The sequence below is a fragment of the Tilletiopsis washingtonensis genome (assembly GCF_003144115.1).
Source record: "Tilletiopsis washingtonensis strain MCA 4186 unplaced genomic scaffold FA09scaffold_9, whole genome shotgun sequence".
In the NCBI taxonomy this organism is placed as follows: Eukaryota; Fungi; Basidiomycota; class Exobasidiomycetes; order Entylomatales; genus Tilletiopsis; species Tilletiopsis washingtonensis.
This window is the reverse complement of record NW_020312006.1, coordinates 407,756-428,215: the sequence shown is the minus strand read 5'-3', so window position 1 is coordinate 428,215 and position 20,460 is coordinate 407,756. Positions and strand designations below refer to the sequence as shown.

At 68.3% G+C, this 20,460-nt stretch overlaps 8 protein-coding genes across 8 annotated transcripts; 5 read left to right on the top strand and 3 right to left on the bottom strand.

The window, feature by feature from the left end:
- The first annotated feature begins 52 nt into the window (after positions 1-52).
- FA09DRAFT_329568 (hypothetical protein) lies at positions 53-4,134 on the top strand. The gene is made up of 6 exons (XM_025742231.1): positions 53-642; positions 726-966; positions 1,034-1,321; positions 1,380-3,653; positions 3,712-3,836; positions 3,895-4,134. Exons 1-6 carry the CDS (start codon positions 86-88, stop codon positions 3,974-3,976), a joined length of 3,567 nt encoding a protein of 1,188 aa, XP_025598793.1. The 5' UTR covers positions 53-85; the 3' UTR covers positions 3,977-4,134.
- On the bottom strand, positions 4,037-6,253 carry FA09DRAFT_329566 (putative NMD3-nonsense-mediated mRNA decay protein). The gene is made up of 4 exons (XM_025742230.1): positions 5,813-6,253; positions 5,469-5,598; positions 4,212-5,405; positions 4,037-4,159 (listed from the first exon to the last, which is right to left on the bottom strand). Exons 1-4 carry the CDS (start codon positions 6,158-6,160, stop codon positions 4,140-4,142), a joined length of 1,692 nt encoding a protein of 563 aa, XP_025598792.1. The 5' UTR covers positions 6,161-6,253; the 3' UTR covers positions 4,037-4,139.
- A 436-nt stretch (positions 6,254-6,689) lies between these two features.
- Positions 6,690-7,683, top strand: FA09DRAFT_267420 (hypothetical protein). The gene is made up of 2 exons (XM_025739768.1): positions 6,690-6,876; positions 6,934-7,683. The coding sequence occupies exons 1-2, from the start codon at positions 6,796-6,798 to the stop codon at positions 7,474-7,476; spliced, it is 624 nt and encodes a 207-aa protein (XP_025598791.1). The 5' UTR covers positions 6,690-6,795; the 3' UTR covers positions 7,477-7,683.
- On the bottom strand, positions 7,684-8,855 carry FA09DRAFT_267421 (hypothetical protein). Its single transcript, XM_025739769.1, has one exon. It carries the CDS (start codon positions 8,661-8,663, stop codon positions 7,890-7,892), a length of 774 nt encoding a protein of 257 aa, XP_025598790.1. The 5' UTR covers positions 8,664-8,855; the 3' UTR covers positions 7,684-7,889.
- On the top strand, positions 8,856-10,958 carry FA09DRAFT_267732 (hypothetical protein). The gene has a single exon (XM_025739771.1). The coding sequence runs from the start codon at positions 9,047-9,049 to the stop codon at positions 10,838-10,840; it is 1,794 nt and encodes a 597-aa protein (XP_025598789.1). The 5' UTR covers positions 8,856-9,046; the 3' UTR covers positions 10,841-10,958.
- On the top strand, positions 10,888-11,076 carry FA09DRAFT_286704 (hypothetical protein; the record flags this gene model as incomplete). Its single annotated transcript, XM_025739909.1, has 1 exon — positions 10,888-11,076. A coding segment is annotated over one exon (189 nt), but the record flags the coding sequence as incomplete, so codon positions are not given.
- Positions 11,077-12,924: 1,848 nt separating this feature from the next.
- On the bottom strand, positions 12,925-14,904 carry FA09DRAFT_329564 (hypothetical protein). The gene is made up of 2 exons (XM_025742229.1): positions 14,547-14,904; positions 12,925-14,411 (listed from the first exon to the last, which is right to left on the bottom strand). The coding sequence occupies exons 1-2, from the start codon at positions 14,721-14,723 to the stop codon at positions 13,176-13,178; spliced, it is 1,413 nt and encodes a 470-aa protein (XP_025598787.1). The 5' UTR covers positions 14,724-14,904; the 3' UTR covers positions 12,925-13,175.
- A 1,950-nt stretch (positions 14,905-16,854) lies between these two features.
- FA09DRAFT_343144 (hypothetical protein) lies at positions 16,855-19,648 on the top strand (the record flags this gene model as incomplete). Its single annotated transcript, XM_025744580.1, has 5 exons — positions 16,855-17,160; positions 17,296-18,694; positions 18,751-18,905; positions 18,961-19,288; positions 19,348-19,648. 5 exons carry the CDS (start codon positions 16,855-16,857, stop codon positions 19,410-19,412), a joined length of 2,253 nt encoding a protein of 750 aa, XP_025598786.1. The 3' UTR covers positions 19,413-19,648.
- Positions 19,649-20,460: the final 812 nt, after the last annotated feature.

The following is a 20,460-nucleotide window of genomic DNA, read 5'->3' as shown; positions in this document are numbered from 1 at the left end:
CGGCGGCAGAGCAGATCTTGCTCTCGCGTCTCGCCGTCTTCCCGTCCGCCATCTCCTCTTGCTGCGCCCTTTCGCATCCGTCAGCATGGCCGCCGAGGCGTCGCCACCGCCGCCGCTCTCGCCGTCGTCCGTTGCGACGCAGGCGATCCGCGCCTTTCTCGCCGACGATGCCGCGGCGCCGCTGCCGCCGCAGCTGCGTGCACAGCTCGAGGCGCGCCGCCTCTCGCTGCTGCAGCTCATCCGCATGCTCGGCGACGCCCTCACCGACGACGACGAGGCGCGCCGCGGCCGCGCATTGCGTCTCCTCGCGCTCGTCGTCACGGAGCTCGCACCGGCGCAGTCCGCCCCCGCCGAGGGCAGTGCCGGCGGCAGCGCCGGCGTGCCGCAGCTCTTCGAGCGGCAGGCCAGTCTGACGCTCGCCGGCTTCTTCGCCGGCAAGCTCGAGGACGCCGTGCTCATTGCCGACTCGCTCGCGCGCGCCCACAACGCCGCTGCGCCGCCCGTCGCCGGCAGTGCGCCCAGCTTCCGCCACCGCCGCATCCCCGTCGGTGCCGAGCCGCTGGCGGCGACGCTCGAGGCGCTGGCCCGGCTGGCGGCGCTCGATGTGTTCGGCGCAGAGGCGGCGAAGGACGTGGCCGAGAGGTGCGTACAGAACGTGTGCTGCTGCGAGGCCGCAGCAGCACTGGCCGGCCTTCCGCAGCTGCTGACGTGCCTGCCGCGTCTAGCCTCTTTGCCCATGTCACGCCCTCGCTGTATCCACAGGCAATGCGCTACCTCATCTACCGCCTCGTCGACGTGCTCGTGGCGCGGCATCGCAACTCGCTCAAGGCCAGCCTGGGCGAGACGTTTCTGCGCGGCTATCTCAAGCTCGTCGAGGGCGAAAAGGACCCGCGCAACCTGCTCTACTGCTTCGCCACTGACTGGGTGCTGCTGCGCGAGTTTGAGATGAGCCGGGAGCTCGGCGAGGTGAGTGTCTTGCACACGTCGATCAGGACGCTGCCACATGCATGCTGAGATGCTCTGGACGCGACAGGCCTTCTTCGACGCCACGTACTGCTACTTCCCCATCACGTTCCGGCCGCCGCCAGACGATCCGTACGGCATCTCCACCGAGCAGCTGACCCTGGCGCTGCGCCGCTGCCTGGTCGCCTCGCCCGTGCTGGCGCCACACGCCATGCCGCTGCTGCTCGAGAAGCTGGCGGCGGCAGGCGGCAACGCCAAGCTCGAGACGCTTGCCGTGCTCGAGGAGGCACTGCCGGTGTTCGGCCGCGAGGCTGCCCTGGCCAACGAGAGTCGCTTGTGGGAGGGCCTGAAGATCGAGGTTAGTGTGCCCCTCTTGACCACACGCGTGGGTCGAGCTTGCTGACATGTGCACGCAGATCATGCACGCCACAGACGACGCAACCTCTCTGGCGTCGCAGCGAACGCTCGTCTCCTTCATGCGCGTGTTGTATCTCGGCGTCGAGCCACCAGAGGGCCTGGCGCCGCGGATAGTGGCAGACTGTCTCGACGTGCTGGAGGAGCCAGCCAAGGTGCTCGCGCCGCATGCCGCGACCATCCTGGCCTGCCTCGTGCGCGCGGCGCCCAGTACCGCCTACCTGGCGCTGTACGGCATGCTGGAGCAGATGCTCACCTACTGGAAGAATGCCGACGACGTGAGCGTGCGTGCGCCCATCCTGGAGCACATCGGCACGCTCCTGCGCGCGCTGCGCGATGCGTACGAGGGCCGCGAGACGTGGGGCGCTGCGGCTCCATCTCAGCCTGCCGCCAAGGCCGTCGGCTTCGGCACTGCTTCTTCGAGCACAAGCGCCGTCACGCCCACGCCTGTATCGGCAGAAGGCAGCACGGCGGCGCCCAAGGCCTCCCCAGCGCCGGCGCGCAGCTACGAGATTGACTCGCGGCCGCTCGAGCCGTTTCGTGATGACCTCGTCGGCGCTCTTGCAAACGGCCTGCGCTCGACGCAGTACCGCCTGCCGGCACTGCACGCCTTCCTGGCCCTCGCGCGAATTCCTGGCTTCCTCGAGGCGCGCGAGATCGACTACCTCACCGAGGGCGTCAACGAGCTGCTGCTTGCGGCGCACGGCGACGAGGTGCGAGGTCCGGCACTGGACGGCCTGCGCGAGCTCTCGCTGCGCCACTCGCACATCCTCGAGGCGACGACGCTTCCGCTGCTCTTCGCAGCACTGCCCGACCGCATGAGCAGCAGTGGCGACGCAGCGCTACAAGAGGCCGAGCGCAGCCGCCTGCGTCGTGCACTCAGTGCACTGGCACGTCTCTGTGCGCAGCCGAACCTCTTCGACACGCTCGTGGTGCGCGTTGTCACCAAGCTGGATCTCGCCTGCGCGGCAGACTACTCGGCGCCGGCCGAGCGTGAAGCAAACGTTGGCTACGTGCGTGGCTTGCTCGTCACGCTGCAGACACTGCTGGAGGACAAGGCCTCGGAGCGACACACCGACCTGCCGCGCTATGCCGTCTCGCTGCCGCCGCGACTCCTCTCTCTCGTCTTCGCCGCCGCTGTGCGCAGCAGTGCCGGCGCTGCGGCTGTGCCGGTGGCCGCTGATCCGCGCGTCGTGGCAGACGTGGGCAGCGCCGTGACGACGCTGGTACGCATGCTCGAGCCCGCAAAGCAGCAGTCGCTTGTCGCTTGGCTCTATCCTCTTATCGAGGCCGGCCAGCAAGGGCCGCTCTCTCTTGGCCCGGGCCTCGCCTCCAGCGAGGTGCGCTTCCTGCCACTGGCTACCGATGCTCAGCCGGCGCACCGCGCTGCGCTGCCCGCCTTTCTGGCGGCCTACGTGGCGCTGCACAAGTCAGTGCCGCCGCCGCGCGGCGGCGATGCTGTGCAGTGGGCGCGCGAGCTGCTGCCTTGGACGCTGGCGGCCGCGAGCCGGGCGGAAGAGACCGCTGGCTGTGCGGCTCTGGCCGCTGTCTTCAACAAGTCGATCGCCGAGCCGTTGCAGCCCGAGGCTGCGGCACTGCTCGACGACTTTTGGCATTCGTGCATCGAGCAGGCCTCGGCTGATCCCCAGCGGCGTCGCATTGCTCTGCGCATCTGGTGCTGGATCGCAAAGGCTTTGATGACGCGCACCAGCGCGGCTGCCGAGGGCATGCTTCTGCGCATCCTCTCGCTCTTCGACACGCCCGACCTGGCGCGCGACGCCGCCCGCGGCCTTGGTCTGATCGCTCGCACCGACGATGGGGTTCTGTCCAAAGAGAATGGCGCGGTGGTGCGGCTGCTGCACCGGCAGCGCTTTTACTCCTTCGTCCTGCCCAAGATCATCGCCGGCTACCGCGAGGCGCAGCCCGCTCCTGGGGCACCGGCTGCGGCCGTGCAGGGCGTCTACCTCATCGCACTCGCCGCGCTGCTGCCGAGCATGCCACGACAGACGACGCGCGAACGGCTCAGCGATCTCTTCCCTCTGCTTCTGCGTGCCCTCGACCTGCCCGACGCCGGCGCACGCGCCAGTGCCGCTCAGACCGTGGCGCTGGCGGCGGCTGTGGGCAAGAAGGAGCGCAGCGACGCCATCCTCGCCGGCAGCGTGCCTGAGGGCGCGCCAAAGCGCGAGAACATGCCGCTCGACCTGGTCGAGAGCCACGTGAGCACGCTCATCGAGCGGCTCCTCTCGGTTGCCACGCCTTCAGAGCACAGTCCGGCGGTGAGTCTGCCATCATGCAGAGTCATCTGCCTCCTTGATGCTGACTGCTACGCCCTAGGACACTCGCATCGCAGCGCTGCGATGCCTCGCGTCCCTCGCGCGCTCCGTCACGTACGCGGTGCTGCACCCGCACCGCGTGCGCGTTCAGCGCGGCCTCGCCGCTCCAGGCGTCGGCATCGATGAGTGAGTCTGCACCACGCTCGACCGATGGAGCGATGCTGATGCAGCGCCTGGCCCACAGTCCGCGCCGAGCCGTGCGCCTCGAGGCCGTCGAGGCGCGCGACGCCTGGCTGACGCTCAAGTCCGACGACGACGCAAAATAGACTGGACCCGCTAATGCACCAACAACTAGAGCACCTCACGCTGCGCTCGGGGCTGCCGAGTGTGGGCGGAAGCGTGCATTGTGACGTTGAGAGCGTGGCATGCAGAGAAAGAGAGTACAGGATGAGAGACTGCGCGGCGGGTGGGAGCGACGATCGTGCGTGACTAGTCCTCGATGGCCATCTCTGCAGCAGTGTCAGCGTAGCATGGGCGGCACGACGAGGCTGTGCAACTCACTGTCCTCGAACTCGTCGAGCAGTTCCTCGAGACGGACACGCGGGATATCGTCGTCGCCGAACTCCGACTCGCCGTCGGTGGTGAAGCCGTCGTCCGTGCGGCCGTCGTCGAAGTCGGGCTGCTCCGCCTCGCCGTCGACCTCCATGCCGTCCTGGCCGGGCACATTGCCGTCGGCATCGAGGCCTGCGGCTTTCCGTGCCCGCGCCAGGGCCTTCTCCTCGCGGCGACGCTGCGCACGCGCCTCGGCGGCCGGGTCGCGGTAGAGATTGACGCCGGCGCGCATCTCTTCGTCCTCCTCCAGCTCGCGCAGGAACATCTCGTAGTCGCGCTCGACGTTCTTGCCGTCGAGGCCGCCCTTGCGGCCGAGGGCGCCGCGGCCCGTGCCCTCCTTCTCCACGTCGTCGCCCGCCTCCTTGGCGATCGACTTGAGCTTCCAGTTGCGGCCGCGCCGCCGCTTCTTGCTGTCCGGGTAGCTCTTGCGCACGAGCACGATGTCCGGCGTGCGCCCGTGGTCCAGCGAGTCCCAGATGGCGTTGTTGAAGTTGGCGTTGCGCAAGTTGTAGCCGAGCACCGTGTCGCCCGGCTGCAGCAGTGCGCCGAGATGGGTGCGCGTGTGGTACACGGCGTCGGCCTGGCCGAAGCTGGTCGCGTTCATCGGGCTGACCTGCGCGTCGGCGGCGACCCAGCGCCCGTTGCCCGTCACGGCGCCCGTCGGCTCAATGTCGAGCACGAGGAACTCGATGAGCTCGGGAATGGCACACAGCGTGCCGAACGGCTCGCGCCAGTACTTGTCGGCGGGCAGGTCGGCAATCTGCAGCGAGTTGGGGTCGATGAAGCGCAGCGCATTGTTGATGCGCTGGCACAGCACGAGCTGCGGCATCTGCGACATTTGCCGTGCCAGCGACTTGGGCAGGCACACCAGGTCGTCCTTGCAGACCGGCGCAATCTCCACGCTGTAGCTGAATTTGTTGTTCACTGTCGACGTGTGGATGTCCATCGAGACGACGGCGCTCGACGACTGCGTCCGCACGGGCACGACGGAGGCGAGGAACTCGCACATCTTGACGGCGTGCGAGCGCTGCACGTAGTAGAAGTCGAGGCCGTCCTTCTTCTCCTGGATGCTGATCGTGTCGCGGTGTGCGTTATGCTTGAGGATGAGCTGCTCGAGGTACAGGAACGTGCGCTTGTGCGGCACTGCAGGGGCGTGTGAGATGCGGTGACTGCTGGTGGCAGCTTGACCGCCACTGGTGTACTCACCCTTCTGCCGCACCTGCACCATCGCCTTCCACGTGTTCTTCGCCGCCAATCGAGTGCAGTCGGGGCACTGTCCGTACTGCACGATGAACTCAATCTCGAATATTTGTTGCAGGATCGTCGACGTCAGCACCTGAGGAGGGAGTGGTCAGCATGCGCTTGGCCACTCGGCAGTCTGGCGACCACGCCTCCACACCACAGGGGAGGCCAGGCAGGCGCTCGGCAGAGGCACATGCATCACCCAGCGCTTCTGCTCCGGCGCGCCCATGCGCTTGACGGCCGGACCGCTGCTGCGCTCCACAGTCCCACCCAGGCGTGACGCCACTGCATCGCTTCGCCGAACTCACCTCCTTCTGCACCGTGAGCTTGACGCGCAGCCGCTTCGAGTGCGGCTCCGTCCACACAAAGCCGGCGTCGATGAGGCGGACCTTGTTGAGGCCCTTGAGCTTCTTGAGGCAGATGGCCAGAAGCTCGCGGCTCTCGAGCTGGCAGGTGACCCAGCTCTGCGGCGGGTTGAGGTAGCGCTCGCAGTTGCGGCAGAAGTTGATCGTCGCCTGCTTCGGGATGCCCTCGGTGATGTCGACCGAGTTGCGCAGGCAGGAGAGACACAGGTTCGCAGACGACGGCACGATGGGCACGCCGCAGTCGGCGCACAGCACCATGCCGGCCTGCGGCACGTGTGGCGCGAGCTCCATGGCGGCGGCGCGGCGCGGGGCAGACGAGGCGCGGAAGGTGAGAGCAGTGCTGAGCTGCCGTGGGACGTGGCTGGCTGTGGCAGATGCAAGCGCGCTCGTCGAGAGAGGTGGCGAGGGTGGTGGTCGTGTGCACAAGACCCCGACTCGACTGCGCCTCACCTTCGCCTTCGTCCGAGCGCCGGCCACTTTTTGGCCGCGCTCCGCCGCCTGCGCCGCGCGCGCCGCCGCCAGAGGGCAAAATCCTTGGGCAGCGCGCGTCACGTGCCGCCGCGGCGGGTGGAGGGCCGTTGGAGGAACGCCGCACGACGAGACGCGCCGCCTGCATGTCGCCTCTTGCCATCCAAAGCACACAAGGGCCTCAGGGCGACGCTCGAGATGCACGCACAGCAGAGGTCGCGAGCTCAACTTGGCGAGAGGTGCCATTGGCGCTGAGCTGAGTAGAGCACCAGCGCGAGAGATGCCGACGAGCTGCAGCTCTACACGGCAAGCGGGCGGACGCAGCACCTGTCGCCGCGCTCTGCTGGCTGGCACACGCGTTTCCGGCACGGCGGGAGGACGGCACCTTGCAGCACCAAGCCCAAGACGGAAGGGCGGATGAGGCCTTGAGGAGATCGAGCTTGTTTGCCGCGGCTACCATGCTGCACAGCTCATGGCCGGCCGCGAGTCATGGCGAGTGCGCGAGCTCGCATCGCGCGCGCGCCCGATGGGGGCGGACGGTGACTTCAGCGGCTACAGAGAGCACGCAGGCAGTGCTGACCCACTTTCTTCCGCAGACGTCACATTTCGCAGTCCCTGTGGCTTCAGAGTGCCCACGGCCTTCCGCCGCGCGAGGGGCTCGCTCTGTGCCTGCATGCTCGGTGCGCGCTTCGTCCCCTGAGCAGACGAGGAAGAAGATCTGCCAGCCGCAGGACCTCTTGCTGGGCGCAAGAGCTCCGCCGCAGAGTGCTCGCTACGGCCGAGAGGCTAGGGGTGTCTTAACAAGCGTGCTTTCACCCTCGGACAGCAGATGCATCACCAGCCGTGCACAGCACGCAGGCGCAGCACCCGCATGCATCGCAGGGGCAGCACGCATCAGACTCGCGCCCAAAGCCCGCAACCCACCGTCGCGAAGAGACGTGGGACGGCCCTGCTTCAGGCCTGTACGCCATGAGTCTCATCTTTCCGTCTATATCCGTCGACAGGGCAGCGCCAAGACCACTCTGATGCCGCTTTGGCGCCGCATCGAGGCACCCCTGCTCAGACTGCGCTCTAGCCTGGGTGTCCAGGCGCCTTGCTTTCTCCGTTTCCCGTTCCGGCCTCTCCTCGCACCTCCGTGATCACAACCGCGGCTTGAACAGCTCGTCATCCGCGGTGTTGAGACAAGGATCAGCTGAGCGGAAGAAGCGCCGGGCCTCAAGACGGCGAGCAGGAAGGACGAGAGCTCTCTCCGCACCGTGCGGCATGCGGCTGCACCGGGCGTCCTTCTCGCGCGGTCCCAAGTGCGCTCAAGGGCAACACGCAGAGCCTTTGCAAGTATGCGGTCTTCGGCGGCGCCCATGCGCTGCTCTCGCAGCACGAGGCAGCGCGGAGCCGTGACGTATCTGCATCGGAGTATCCGCCTTGCTCTGTATGAGCAAAGTGGTCTCGCTCGGACCGAGCCGCAGCCTCTCCCAGCCGACAAGTGAGGCCTGCCTCCTGGCCTCCCTCTTCAAGCAGCACGTGGCGCTGCCTACGCACGGAAATAGGGCGCTCAATGCCCCCTGGCACCACTCTGCCTCAGCACGCATGACGACTCCTGCAGGCACGCTGCGACGCGGCCTGGACTGCGCTGCCAGCGCAGAAGAGTGTCCTTCGGGCTCGGCACCGCGGGTAGCGCGGACTGCAAGAGCGTGGGGACGAACCAGCGCTGCGTTGGGGCGCAGCAACGCCTCGATGCCGACGGTCTCGCAGCTCGCTGCGCAGGGACGAGGTGGTAGGCACGCAGAGCAGAGACAGGAGCATACGAGCCGCCACAAGCCCCTGAAAGAGGAGATGGTGCGCCCTCCCTCTGCGTGCCGCGTGCGCTGCCTCTCAGGCAACCGCAGCAGGAGAGGGCGTGCGCTCGCCATCGCATGCGGCGGCGCGAGATAGAGCGGCTGCGGCGTCTCAGGGCGCAGACGCGAGAGGCAGGCCGACAGCGAGCGCGTCCTGCTGACGCCCTGGGGCGTGCCGAGATGACAAGCGCTGAAGCTCGGAGCACTTTGCGGCACTTTGATCGCTTTGCGCCTGGCGCCGTTTGCAGAGGTGCACGCAGCGAGAGGGCGCACGAGGCAGCTCTTCTCTGCCTCTGCACCTCGCTCTGTTCTGCTCTGTTGCTGTGCGCTGCTGCGCCGAGCGCCGCGATGCAGGACCACGCTTCCGCCCCCTGGACGCATGCTCGCACCTCGCCCGAGCGCGGCCCGCCTCCAGCATTGCCAGCAGACGCAGAGAAGAGCAGTTCGGAAGAGCAGAGCAGACGGCAGGCCTGCATCGGCGATGTGCCCATCGCTGGGCGCCCGCTGGCGGCGAGTGTAGCGCCTCGCGGCGGGTGCTTCGCCCGACACTCGCGCTCGCCGCCCCCCAGGCCAGCCGCATATATGAGGCAGCACCTCTGCGCCCGCTCCTCTCTTTCCCTCCTCCTGCTCCTCCTCGCCGCTGCACCTCATAGACCCGCTCCGTCCCGCCCAGCCCACACCACCACCAACTGCACATCGCCCTCGCTCCCGGCCTTGCTCCCTCACGCTCACTCTCGACCGGCACGCCGCCGCGCCGCCCTGCTCGCACACACTCCTCCACCTCAGCCGCCCCACCAGCTCCGGCATCGCTCAGGAGCGCGCCATCGCCTCTTCAAGCCACCTCGCTCACGCCACTGGTCGCGCCGCACCACCAATGGCGGCCAGCCCGGGGCTCGGCGTCGGCGCCATGCAGTCTCCACGCAGCTCCTCGGACGCGCCGCATGTCCGCTCCTCGTCGTCGTCTGCGCACTCGCCCGGCGCATCGCAGCCAGACTGCTCCTCGCCCGCGTCTGTCGGTCTCGGGCCGCTCACTACGGACGCAGCAGCAGCAGCGCCGCTCAACTCGCCCGCCTTCGTGCCGCGCCTGAGCCCGCAGGCCGAGATCAGCAGCCTGGACCTCGGTACGTCGCTCTCGGCTTCGGCATCTTCGATCGAGGACTCGGCGGAGGAGATGGCTTCTCGGCCGCAGCCTCAACCTACGCGGCCGCCTGCTGCAGTTGCGAGTGCTACCACGGCGTCATCGTCAAGCAGCTCGGGGCTGAAACGCCAGCGCGGCCTCGACCCGCCGCCCTCAAGCAAGACGCAGTCGAGCGGCGACGTGTCCAAGCGCGAGCTGCCGCCGCATCTCGACTCCATCGAGGCTCTCGAGCGCAGACGCTCGCCGGTCGGCGAGGCTCAAACAGAGCGGGAGCGCACAAGCACCGACGACGGCAGCAGCGCAGGCATCGACGGCGCAGCCTTTCCTCCACCGCCTCGTCGCGGCGTCGACTCGCCCACCTGGCGCAAGGAGCAGCAATCACCTCGCGTCGACCATGCTTCGGCAGCACGTTCCGACCGCAAGCCTGGTACGTGGCGTCTTCGCAACGGCAGCCACCCCACTCGACCGGCGCTTCAATCGCAAGACCACCTCGCGCATCGACGCCAGCAAGAGTCGACGCAGGACTTGGCGCCGCTCGAAGGCCGTCTGACCTCTCTCGTCGACTCGCATTCATCATCAACCACGCGCTCCGGCAAGCGACCTGACTACTCGACGACGCTCGCCGATCTGGGCAGCCGTGGCGACGGCGATGGCATCTCCGAGCTCAGCCAGACCATCGGCTCATCGTGCCACTCCGGCTCGTCCTTCACGGATGCTGAGCATGCCACGGCTGCCGGCGGCCAGGCCGATCGTCAACGCCTTCGCGCTTTGACCATGTCGTCTGTGCCGCTGCCTCATCCATCGACACTGCCTCGTCCGACCTTGGCCGGGCCTTTGATGCCTGCGATGCAGCCGCCCACACGCGCAAGCGATGTCTTCGCCAAGATGGCCGGCGCCGGACCGCCAAGCCCGTACCCTCCGCCCGGCAGCTCATCGACATTCTCGAGCACCGAGTCACTTCTGTCGTCTCGCAGATCGGCACTGGGACCCGCTCCGCCACCGTTCGGCAGCACTAGCTTCCCGCTGCCGTTCGGCGATGCCGGAGCAGATGCATCGTGGCGCAGCCGCGTGCCTCTGCCGCCGTCATTCCGACGCGACGGTCACGCGTTCGGCGCCGCCTCGCATTGCGGCCTGCCGCCGCACGCTCTGCCTTTCAGCAGCCCAGGTGAAGTAGACTGCACATCGGAGCGGCTTGCCCGCCTCGACGCACTTCGTCGCACCGTCGAGGAGCAAGAGCTTGCGCTACAGCAAGGCTACTTCGACGCCGAGACGGCCCAGACACAGCTCGAGCACTTCCAGGAGGAGCTGCACACGCTGCAGCAGGCGGGGCGACCGGCGCCGCTGTCGATGCCCATGCAGCCCGCACCGCCTCTCTCGCCGCTCGCAGGATGGCCAGCCGGCGGTCCCGCTCCGCCTCTTTCATTCGACGGCGGCGACGAGGCCTGGTGGAAAGAGCAGATCCGCACGCAGCAGCAGTACAACAACGGCGGCGGACCGAGTCCCAACAACTGTGAGTCGACTGAGCACTAGCACTCTGCGCTGCTGAATGTGTCCATTCGACAGGCAAGCTGGGCCTGTACAAGACGGAGCTCTGCCGCAGCTGGGAGGAGCGCGGCAACTGCCGCTACGGCAGCAAGTGCCAGTTCGCGCACGGCAACGAGGAGCTCCGCCCCGTCCAGCGCCACGCCAAGTACAAGACGGAGATCTGCCGCACCTTCTGGCGCACCGGCCAGTGCCCGTACGCGCGTCGCTGTTGCTTCATCCACGTGCGTTCCGCTCTGACCTCTTTCGAGCGCGACGCTGACCTCGTCTTCGTACAGATGAGCCCGGGCGACGAGCCAAGCGAGGAGAGCAAGACCGACGAGGTGACTCGCAGCCGTGTACCTCTGCTGGCTCGCGTCGGTGTCTCAAACGGAGCCTCCAGTGTCGTGACACCGGAGCGCAACCGTGCCGCGTCTGGACCCTCGCCTCGCTCCGGCGACGTGGCCGTCTCTGTGCTGCGCGAAGCCATCGCCAACACGCCGTCGTGGGCCGAGGACCTGCGTCGCGGCCGTGCACACAGCTCAGCCAGCGTGCAGATGCTCGGCGGCACAGACTACAGCGCCGACATGCCGCGTCGCGTGGACAGCACCGAGTCGCTCACCGATGCAACAAGCCGTGCTCGTGGCTCGTGGACGCCAGGCGGCAGCGCCTGTGGTGACGGTCGCACTGCCCGCAACCTCTCCTCGCCGCCGGCTTCAGCGACCATCCGTCTGCCGGACTTTGCGTCGATGCGTGGTACCCCGCAGCCGTCGAGAACCGACAGCGCTGCATCCATCTGGAAACCTGCGGCATCGACTGCCACTGTGCCTCGCAGCGACGACCGCGACGCCGACTTCTTCGGCCCGCTGCGAACCGCGTTTGAGCAGCGCGGCGCGCACGCAGCATCGACAACTTCCGCCTCGACGCCTCGAAGCACCAGCGGCTCGACGCATGCAGCGCCATGGTCGCTGTGGCGCCAGCAGGCGTCGGATGACAACAGCTCGCGTCGCTCCTCGCGCTGGGACGAGGCCGAGGTCCACGGTCTCGGCCTCGGTCTGAGCGGCGTCAGCCTGCGCGACCGCAGCAGCTCCAACGCAACGACGAGCAGTGCGCCCAGCCTCGACCGCGAGTCCTTCGGCGCCGTCGGACAGACACGCTCGTCGCCACCGACGTCTCCCAGCGACGCCGTCTTCGGGCTCCGGCGCAACGAGACGAGCAAGGCCACAGCGCGCCCTCAGCAAGCCCGCCGTGCGCCCGAGTCTGCGCTGAACACGCCTGGCTCGACGCGCACTAGCACCACGCTCTCTTCCGACTCAGGCTCACCGTGGACGCCCTTCCATGCCCGCGAGCTCGGCGCCGATATTGCCTTCAGCGACCGTGAGACGACGCCGCCCAAGCCATGCATCACCTCGGACGAGATCACCTTTGGCGACTCGTCCGAGGAGAGCTTCCGCAGCACCGCCGGGGCGTCGCGCGCCAATGCTCGTTTCGACCACGGCGTCTTCTTCGCCGACCGCTGAAGCTGCCTCAAGCCCACTGAACTGAGTGAGTTGCACGCCTCATCCTGCCCCCCTCGCGCTGACACGAGTCCTAGTCCCGACTCGTTCCCACACACGCTCCGCGGCTTCTTATGCATTTCAACGCACCATGTTCGCCTTCATCTAACAAGCTTCCGGCCACCATTTCCAGCGCACCGAGCGGCCCAGCGAACGACGCAAGAGAGTCCTTCGCTGTGCTGCGCCGTCCGCACAAGCCTTCATCTATCACCTTCGACCCCAACTCACGAACCGAACCAAGCCTCGTCCCACCATTCAGCAGCCCGTCATCCCTTCCCGTCTCGTTCGTTCCCTCGCACCGGGCTCGGCTGCAGTCGCGGCACATGCGCAGGATCGCCCATTCCTCGCACATGTGCCGGCGACTCGCAGTAGGCCCCCGCACGCAACATCTGCTACGCCCTGCGCACCGTACTGCCCGCCCTCGCCCGCTCTGCACCCACCTTGTTCCGCACCCGCTCGCCGCTCTTGTGACGCAATCAACGCTCACGCATTCTGCTTTAGTCGTCACCAGCTGAGAGACAAGACACAATGGCGATGCACGGCTGATGTGTGGATTAGGCGTCTGGCAATAGACGCGATGAGGTAGATGTGGGGTGCCCGGAGTGGCGAGCTAGGTCTCGAGCGGCACGTGGTATGCGGCGAGGTGATGAAGATGCGGTTGTGTGGATGAGTATGCGTGTGGGACGAGATGTGCAGCATGTGGTGGGTCGTGAGTAGAGGGAAAGTAGCTCGGCCCAGCGAGCGTTGTCGTGATAGAGGAGAGAGGGAGAAGGGGTGAACAGGCCAGCTCAGAGCAGCAGCATGCCGAGGAACGGCAGCGCCAGCAGCGACGCGACACCAACGGCAGGCAGCTTTGCAGCGCCGCTCGATGCGCCGCCAGAGGCGCCAGCCGTGGTGCTGCGCGCTCCAGCCGCCGAGGAGCTGTTCGTTGCCGTCGCGGGGCTCTTGAGCTTGCGAGCCGGCCGCTGGCGCCAGCCAGATGGCCGCCAGCCGACGGGCAGGCTGCCGGTGTCAAAGAGCGCCGCACGGCCCTCGGCGCTCGAGAAGACCTCCTCGGCATCGTGGTCGGCATCCTCGATGACGACGAGGCGCGTGCCGATGATGCCGCCGCTCAGGTCGGACCAGTCTGGCAGCGCCGAGAAGTTGCCGGGAAAGCCGGTGAGGTCCTCGTTGGTCTTGGCGAGCATGTTGATGTACTTCCACCACGAGAGGTTGCGGTCGCGCCGCGCCTCGCCGCCCTGCAGCAGCGCCATGCAGTACTGGTCGCCGCCGGCGTCGGTATCTTGGTAGCCCACCACGCTGACGACGTCGCGGCTGATGTACTGCTGGAAGTACTCGCGCGGCGTCTTGAGCCCGACGGACGTGCCGGCGAAGCCCTTGAAGCCGTAGCGCCAGTCGTTGTACGTGGGGCACGTCACCTTGCTGGCGATGCTGATGTCCGTCACGGGCCGGTCCTCGGTGAAGTACGCGCACGACGAAGGGTCGCCGTGGATGTAGCGCACATGCACGTTGGACGGCGGCGGCTTGGCCACGGAGGCGTAGCGCTGGCCGAGCTGGCCGCCGCCGCCGTGCCCGACGACGGTGACGTTGCGCATGGCCGGGTAGCGCGAGGCGTCGGCGAAGACGTCGATCAGCGCATCGAGCGCGTCGATGGACGTCAGCGTCGTGCCGGCCGGGTGGTTGGCCGGGTCGCCCGCCTGCCAGGCGTTGGTGTCGTCCCATGCGAGCTCGCTCTCGCCGTACTGGCCCTGGTTGAGGAGCGTGGAGAAGAACTGCGGCGCAATGACGATGGCATTCTCATCGACGCCCGGGTAGTCGTCCTTGACGGCCGAGGCGAGAATGCTGTTCATCGTGCTCCAGTAGCCGTCGCCGTCGCGCAGCTTGCCGTGGATCATGATGTAGGCCTGCGTCGCCGTGTCGTTGGCCGGGTTGCGCGTCCAGTACGCCGCGATCTCCTCGCCGCCAGAGCCGACGGGCACGCTGGTGAAGCGCGAGCCAGACGGCGCGCGAATCTCGCCATGGGCCTGCAGACACGCGCGTGGTCAGCATGCGCCACAGGACCGCCTGCTTGACCCTCTCAGACGCGGTACGGCGCTGTGCGTCGCTCAGGGCACGTTCCATCGCTCGGTGCCCGTCTTCGTCGTCAGGACAGCACTCACCTCGCCTTCGGTGTTCTCCGGGCCCAGCTTGCTCATGTCTGTGCTTGCGTCGCGGACGGCGAGGCGCTGCGAGCGCGACCGAGGCACCAGCATCTGGCGCACAGCGGGCGGCGCCGAGGGCCCGGCGAGTGCCGGCACGGCGAGCGCGAAGAGCGCCAGCGGCAGAGCGAGCCGCATGACGAGGAGAGGAGCAGCGGGCGAGAAGGGAGGGCGCGACTGCAGCTGCAAGGTGAGATGTCCGGGTGCGTGTGAGAAGGTGTGCGTTGCGAGGTGGGAGACGTGGAGGGGAAGCAGGAGCAGCAGCGCATCGCTGATGGCCGGATTCCGGGTCTCGAGGGCCGCAACATCGAGCAGCAACACACAGCTGCAGGCAGCAACAGCCGCCGAGGCACCAGGTGTCAGTCAGCCCCATCGGCCGCCGCGGCAGCCGCTGCCGGCCGGCCGTTGCGCAATACGCCGGCGGGCGATGATGGAGCTGCTGCGCGCCGCCGCTGCGGCGACTCGACCGCGCACCGCAGCAGCACTCGTCTCTCCTCTCGCGGCTCTCAGCGGCTCTCTTTCCCGCCGCGCCGCGGGAGGCTGCCCTCCTTTCAAATTGACGCACCATCGCCCTCGTGCTCAGGTGCTGCTGCAGCGTCTCACAGCCGCCCAGCCCATGCAGCGCGCAGCAAAGCCTCCGGCAGGGCGCAAGCGAGGAGGGCGAGGGGTGCTGCACGCCGCGCCATCGGGCGCAGCGAGAGAGCATTCCGAGCGCCCCGATATGCCCGGCCGGGCGCTGCGCCAGTCTCCGCACCGCGAGCAGAAAAAGCGTGCGGCGCACGAAACTGAGTGCCGGCGCAGTGCAGCTGTCGTGCCTCAGAGCTCGCGCGCAGGGCAAGTCGAGCACCCTGCGGGCGCAGGAGCAGTCTTCTGGCCCAGCCGCGCAGGACGCCAAGCGGCGGGCGGCAGGCGCGTGCAGCGTGCAGCAGCAGCCTTCGGCCGCCGTCGCCGCCCTGCTCACGCGACGCCATCCGCGCCTCCTCGCTCGCCCTGCACCCTGAGCGACTGCTCGCCGCAGCGGTCGGCGCCACCGCCAGCGGCTCGCACGCAGCGGTGCGGTGTCTTGGAGGAGAAAAGTCTTTCTGGCCGGCCTCGATTTGCGCACGGCACGATCAGGCGTGCAGCCAAGCACACTCGAGGCGGAAGGGCTCCTCCGGCTCCGTGAAGAGGCCGCGGCTACCTGCGGCGGCCTGCTTGCGGCGCGCCGGCAGCGGTGCCGATCCTCGACCCTGCTCCAGCGGCTTCAAGCTCCGCTCATTTTGATGTGTCGGCGCCCACCCTCAAATCATCAGGCGCCCGCATGCGCGCAGCCCGCGTGCCTCCTCCATCTCTGCGCCTTGTCAGCTCCGCGGCTGCATCGCTGAATGCTGCGCTCGCAGCCGCCTCCGTCGTGCCGCGGCTGGCACCTCCTTCTCGCCGTGCGGCGGCAAGGCTCGTGTCACCGCACATGTCAGCGCTCAGGCACGGCGCGCGGGCCAGACACGGGCCCAGGGCATGGACATCGCGCTGCCGGCGAGTTGGCCTCGCGTCGCGCTATTTGACGTTGTCGCCGTAGTGCGGCCGTGCGGCACCGGGTGCCGCAACAGCACGCCGGCGGCACCGACGGCACCCGGCGACGGCCGCGGCTCGCGGCACTCGGCACGTCGCTCCTTCTCGATCGCGGCCTCCGACGCTGAGCTGCCGCAGCGATGCGACATCGCATGCTGTCTGCTGCTCCTCCATCCTCGCAGACGGATGTTCCTGTGCTGTGTCGAGCGAGTGCCGGATGCGACGTCTCCATGCTGCTGTCTCGAGCTGAGCGCAAGCAAGAGCGCAGCCACGCCAAGTCCGCGTGGCGGCGCCTCGCTGCGAGGGGACAGGCACGCAGGCGGCAGCGCTTGGCGGCGCGCCTCCTCTGCCGCCGCGTGCTGCTGCCACCCCCTTCGCGTCGCACGCCTCCGACATGCCGCCGATCGCGGACGCGGAGCAGCTTCTCCGCGAGCTGCGTCTGGGGTCGTATGGAGGTGAATTTGCAGCCCTCGAGCAGGTGCTGTTCTCACGGATCAGGGCTCGTCGAGCCGGGTGAGACGGCCTGCGAGCGCGACGGCGGCGAAAGCGCGACGACAGGCGGGCGCCGCCGGCGTCCGGAGCCGGTGACCTGTACCGCACGGCACGGCCACGCCGGCGTCAGCCCATCTCGCGCTCCCCGCATCGGCCGGGCCGCTGCGTGCGAACGCTGCCGTCACCGCCACTCGCTCTCTCCTCCACCACACCCAGACCCCTCGCCGGCATGTCTAGCACTGTCGCTGCTCCGCCTCTCGCCGGGCCGTCGCAGGCCAATGCCGACGTCGAGCTCGCGCAGCAACAGTCGCCGCCGCCGCTCTCGCAGCGCATCGGCGGCCGGCTCGCGGCGCTCATGCCTTCGCAGCGCCGTCCGCGCGCCCAGGATGCCGAGCAGGGCGACGAGCAGCCAGTGCCGCAGCACGCGCGCGAAGGCAGTGCCCGCTCTGCGCTGAGCCAGCGCCTGGCGACGCTGCGTGGGCAGGACCGCGAGACGACGCGCAACACGACGCAGGCCGACATCGAGGCACGCGCCGTTGCCGCTGCTGAGCTGGCAGCGCTGCAGCGTGCCCACGGCATGCCCATCAATCACACCTTCTACCCGCCCACGTATCCGCCGACAAACCGCAACGCCGCGTACCTCGCCGGCCTGCGTGGCGGCACCCCGCAGGCGCCGCGCGGACCGACGCGCCGCGAGCGCGAGGAGGCCAGCTCGCTCTTTGGCCCCAATCTTGCCGTGTACTTCAGCAGCGGCAGTGTCAGCTCCGGTGCTGCACCTTCTGCATCTGCGGCTGCTGCGAGTGCTCCTGTCGCCGGCGCCGCTCCGGCTGCACCCGCGACGGGCGAGGAGGAGCTGGCCAGCACAGACTCGACAGCCGTGGCGAACGCCACAGCCCGCAAGGCGCGCCTGGGCAGTCGTGGCCGCGCGCGCGGCGCCAGCCTCAGCGGCATCGGCAGCCAGCTCAGTCTGCCTCTGGATGGCGGCGAGAGCGTGACGAGCCTGCCGCTCGGCAGCATGCCGCATCCCCTCGACGGCTCGGCGGCACCCGCATCGGCTCGCGCCGAGGGTGTCGACGACGTGGTGGCCATGGCCGAGGGCATCGAGATTGACACGCTGCGCAAGTGGATCGAGCGCAGCATCGACGGCGGTGCGCTCGAGGTGCACCCAGGCGAGACCACGAACGGCGCGCCCTCGAGCACTGCCTCGGGTGCGCCGCCGGCCATCTGCTCAACGCTGCAGAGCTACGTGAACCTCAAGCGTAACACTGTCAAGCTCGGGCTCGAGCCCGTGGCTGGCACGTCTGCTGCACCGGCCTCGCCGATCGCGGCTCAGCCCTTCATGCCGGAGCCGCTCACCCCCGTGGTCGGCGAGGACGCGCTTGGCAGTCTGCGGCACGCTCCTTCGCTCGGCAACATCTCTCTCATGCAGGGCGCGCCGGGAGGCCACGCTGGCCTGCAGCTGCCGCACGGCGCAGCCGGGCCTCTCCCGCCGTCCAGCCACACGCTGTACTTCGAGTACGACTGCGCAGCGCCTGCTGCGAGCGTGCAGCTCTTCCTGCGCGCCAGCCGCAAGCATGGCTCGTGGAACGAGAACAGCGAGGCGAGTGCGACCTCTGCCGGTGGTGCAGGCTACCTGGCGCAGCGTGGCCCGCCGCCGCACGTCCTGGGCTGGCCGGTGCACTCTGCTCGGCTGCGTCGCGGCTTCGGCGAGCCGATGCGCGCCGCCCTCGCGCTGCACCTGCAGTACTACGCGCCGCCGAAGGCTGCCAAGCGCAGTGCCGGTGCTGTTGATGGCGAGGAGGAGGACGAGGAGAACCTGCAGGAGATGCCCGCCGAGACGCCTGGCCTGAACGTGCAGCGCCAGCTCGGCGTTCCTCCGACGCCGGCTGCGGCGCCGGCCGCGAACCCCTTCAACCTGCCTGGCGCCACCGACGCAAGCGCTGCCCCGGCCACGCCTGCCGCTGTCGAGCCTACTGGCGAAGAGACGAAGGAGGCGCGTCTGGCGCGGGAGAAGCTCGAGCGCGAGACGCTCAAGCTCGCTGTTGTGGTGGAGGCACTTGACGAGGACGGTGAGTTGCTGTTCCGGGCTGTGACACGGTGCCCAAGGCTGACTCAGGCGACGAAGGCCGGCCTCTGCGCGAGCCGAACCTGCAGACGACGTATCTGCGTCTCACATCGCTGCCCGCGCGGCCACGTGCGGATGCTGCCGCTGCCGAGGCCGAGGCTACGCCGGCCGTCGAGCGCGTCTGGACTGTGCAGGTTGAGGGACAGGAGGCCGAGGTGAGCGGCGTCGCATGCCAGCACATCATCCACTCGGAGCTGACCCGCCTTGCAGATCGGCCCCCACCGCTTCCAGCTGCAAGAGCTGTACGGCCTGTCCACGCGGCCGCCGGCCGTCAAGCCCGCGCCCGTCGAGGGCGAGGGCGAAGATGGAGACGGCGAGGCTGCGCCCATGCCGATGGTCGATCTCGACGGCACGAATGGCTCAGAGTGCCTCATCTGCCTCTCGGCGCCGCCCACGACGCTGCTGCTGCCGTGCACGCACTCACTGTGCCTCGAGTGCGCCGTGCAGCTGCGCGAGAGCGTCAAGGCGATGCGCGAGACGGAGCGGCGACGTGGCCGCACGCCTAGACGCAAGTACAACTGCCCGGCTTGCCGACGAGGTGAGTGCTCGGCGGAGGATTGATGCTGTGCGCTCTCTGCTGACGTTGCTCTCTTGTAGCCTTTACCTCCATGCTTCATCTTTCGGCCGCAGACGAGAAGACGATGGCGCAGACAAGCACCTGAGCGCCCTCGCCGTGCTTGTCACACGCTGCTGCTCTCCCGATACCCAGCCTGCCGTCTCTATGCGAGCTTTGCCTCGCTTGATCATGTGCCACGACGTCTCGTTCTCCCTCGCTCCGTGTCACCGGTCTCCCGACTCCTTCACCGCTCCTTCCTGTCAGAGTCTCCTTATGCGCCTACACAAGCTCGATGTCTCGATGCTATCCCACGACTGAGCCGTGCCTGTTGACAGATGACCGTCTCGCGGCGAGCTGCGACGTGAAGTGGCGATGCTGCCCTGGCGCGTTCCGGGCCTGCGGGTGTGGGCGCAACGTCTCATTGGCTCGCCTCATGCTCTCCTGCAACCCTAGGGTCGCACTTGGCGCTCGTACTGTTGAGGCAGAGTACGCAGAATTGGCGTCCAAGCTCTCACAGCCCATGCGGCCAGGCTTCGGCGAGAGTGGGCTGATCTCGTGGGACCAGCACGGTGCGCACCATTGAGCGCTCCACTCCCCGATGCCAGACGAGAGCGCAGCCCCCCCCCCCCCCCCGCGGCGCCCTGGCGGCTGTGGCGAAGGCAAGAAAAGCGCCCCGGCTGTGGGGCGCAATCTCGCTTCGCAAGATGAGGTTGCGCTTGCTGTCCTGCTGCTCCCACCTCAGCAGCCAAATAGCGCGTGTTCCCGCGTCGCATGACGCCTCGGCATGGCGGTCTGACCGAGCCTCTGCGCGCGTGAAGAGAGCTGCGGGGCCGCAGGCAGAGCATCTCAGCATCAGCAGAGCATCTCGCCGTCCATCATGCGCGCAACAAGGCCGCTGCGGGAGGAGGCGGAGCGCCGCAGCAACGGCAGCCAGCCGTACGGCACGATCCCCTGGCTAGCCCCGCTCGCCGGACCCCAAGGCTTGGCACGACCCGCTCGGCGAGCGCGTGTGACGCCACGCCCTCATCTCCTGCTGCAAGCGCTGAGTCAGGTGCCTTTTGCTCGACGTTGGCTCCGCCCTGACAGCAGCCACAGAGACGCCGCTGTCGCGCGAGGGACTTTGCAAGGTGGTGGTCGCTCCCTGGCTCGGGCTG

Excerpts from the sequence above, each read along its gene's own strand:
- FA09DRAFT_329568 (XM_025742231.1), top strand. The coding sequence starts at position 86 with ATGGCCGCCGAGGCGTCGCCACCGCCGCCGCTCTCGCCGTCGTCCGTT. Across the intron at positions 967-1,033 it reads TGAGCCGGGAGCTCGGCGAG|GCCTTCTTCGACGCCACGTA; the intron begins GTGAGTGTCTTG and ends TGGACGCGACAG. Across the intron at positions 3,837-3,894 it reads CCAGGCGTCGGCATCGATGA|TCCGCGCCGAGCCGTGCGCC; the intron begins GTGAGTCTGCAC and ends CCTGGCCCACAG.
- FA09DRAFT_329566 (XM_025742230.1), bottom strand. The coding sequence starts at position 6,160 with ATGGAGCTCGCGCCACACGTGCCGCAGGCCGGCATGGTGCTGTGCGCC. Across the intron at positions 5,406-5,468 it reads GGTGCAGGTGCGGCAGAAGG|TGCCGCACAAGCGCACGTTC; the intron begins GTGAGTACACCA and ends ACGCCCCTGCAG. Across the intron at positions 4,160-4,211 it reads GCTCGACGAGTTCGAGGACA|AGATGGCCATCGAGGACTAG; the intron begins GTGAGTTGCACA and ends ACACTGCTGCAG.
- FA09DRAFT_267420 (XM_025739768.1), top strand. The coding sequence starts at position 6,796 with ATGCTGCACAGCTCATGGCCGGCCGCGAGTCATGGCGAGTGCGCGAGC. Across the intron at positions 6,877-6,933 it reads GCGCCCGATGGGGGCGGACG|ACGTCACATTTCGCAGTCCC; the intron begins GTGACTTCAGCG and ends TTTCTTCCGCAG.
- FA09DRAFT_267421 (XM_025739769.1), bottom strand. The coding sequence starts at position 8,663 with ATGGGCACATCGCCGATGCAGGCCTGCCGTCTGCTCTGCTCTTCCGAA.
- FA09DRAFT_267732 (XM_025739771.1), top strand. The coding sequence starts at position 9,047 with ATGGCGGCCAGCCCGGGGCTCGGCGTCGGCGCCATGCAGTCTCCACGC.
- FA09DRAFT_329564 (XM_025742229.1), bottom strand. The coding sequence starts at position 14,723 with ATGCGGCTCGCTCTGCCGCTGGCGCTCTTCGCGCTCGCCGTGCCGGCA. Across the intron at positions 14,412-14,546 it reads CGGAGAACACCGAAGGCGAG|GCCCATGGCGAGATTCGCGC; the intron begins GTGAGTGCTGTC and ends GCGTGTCTGCAG.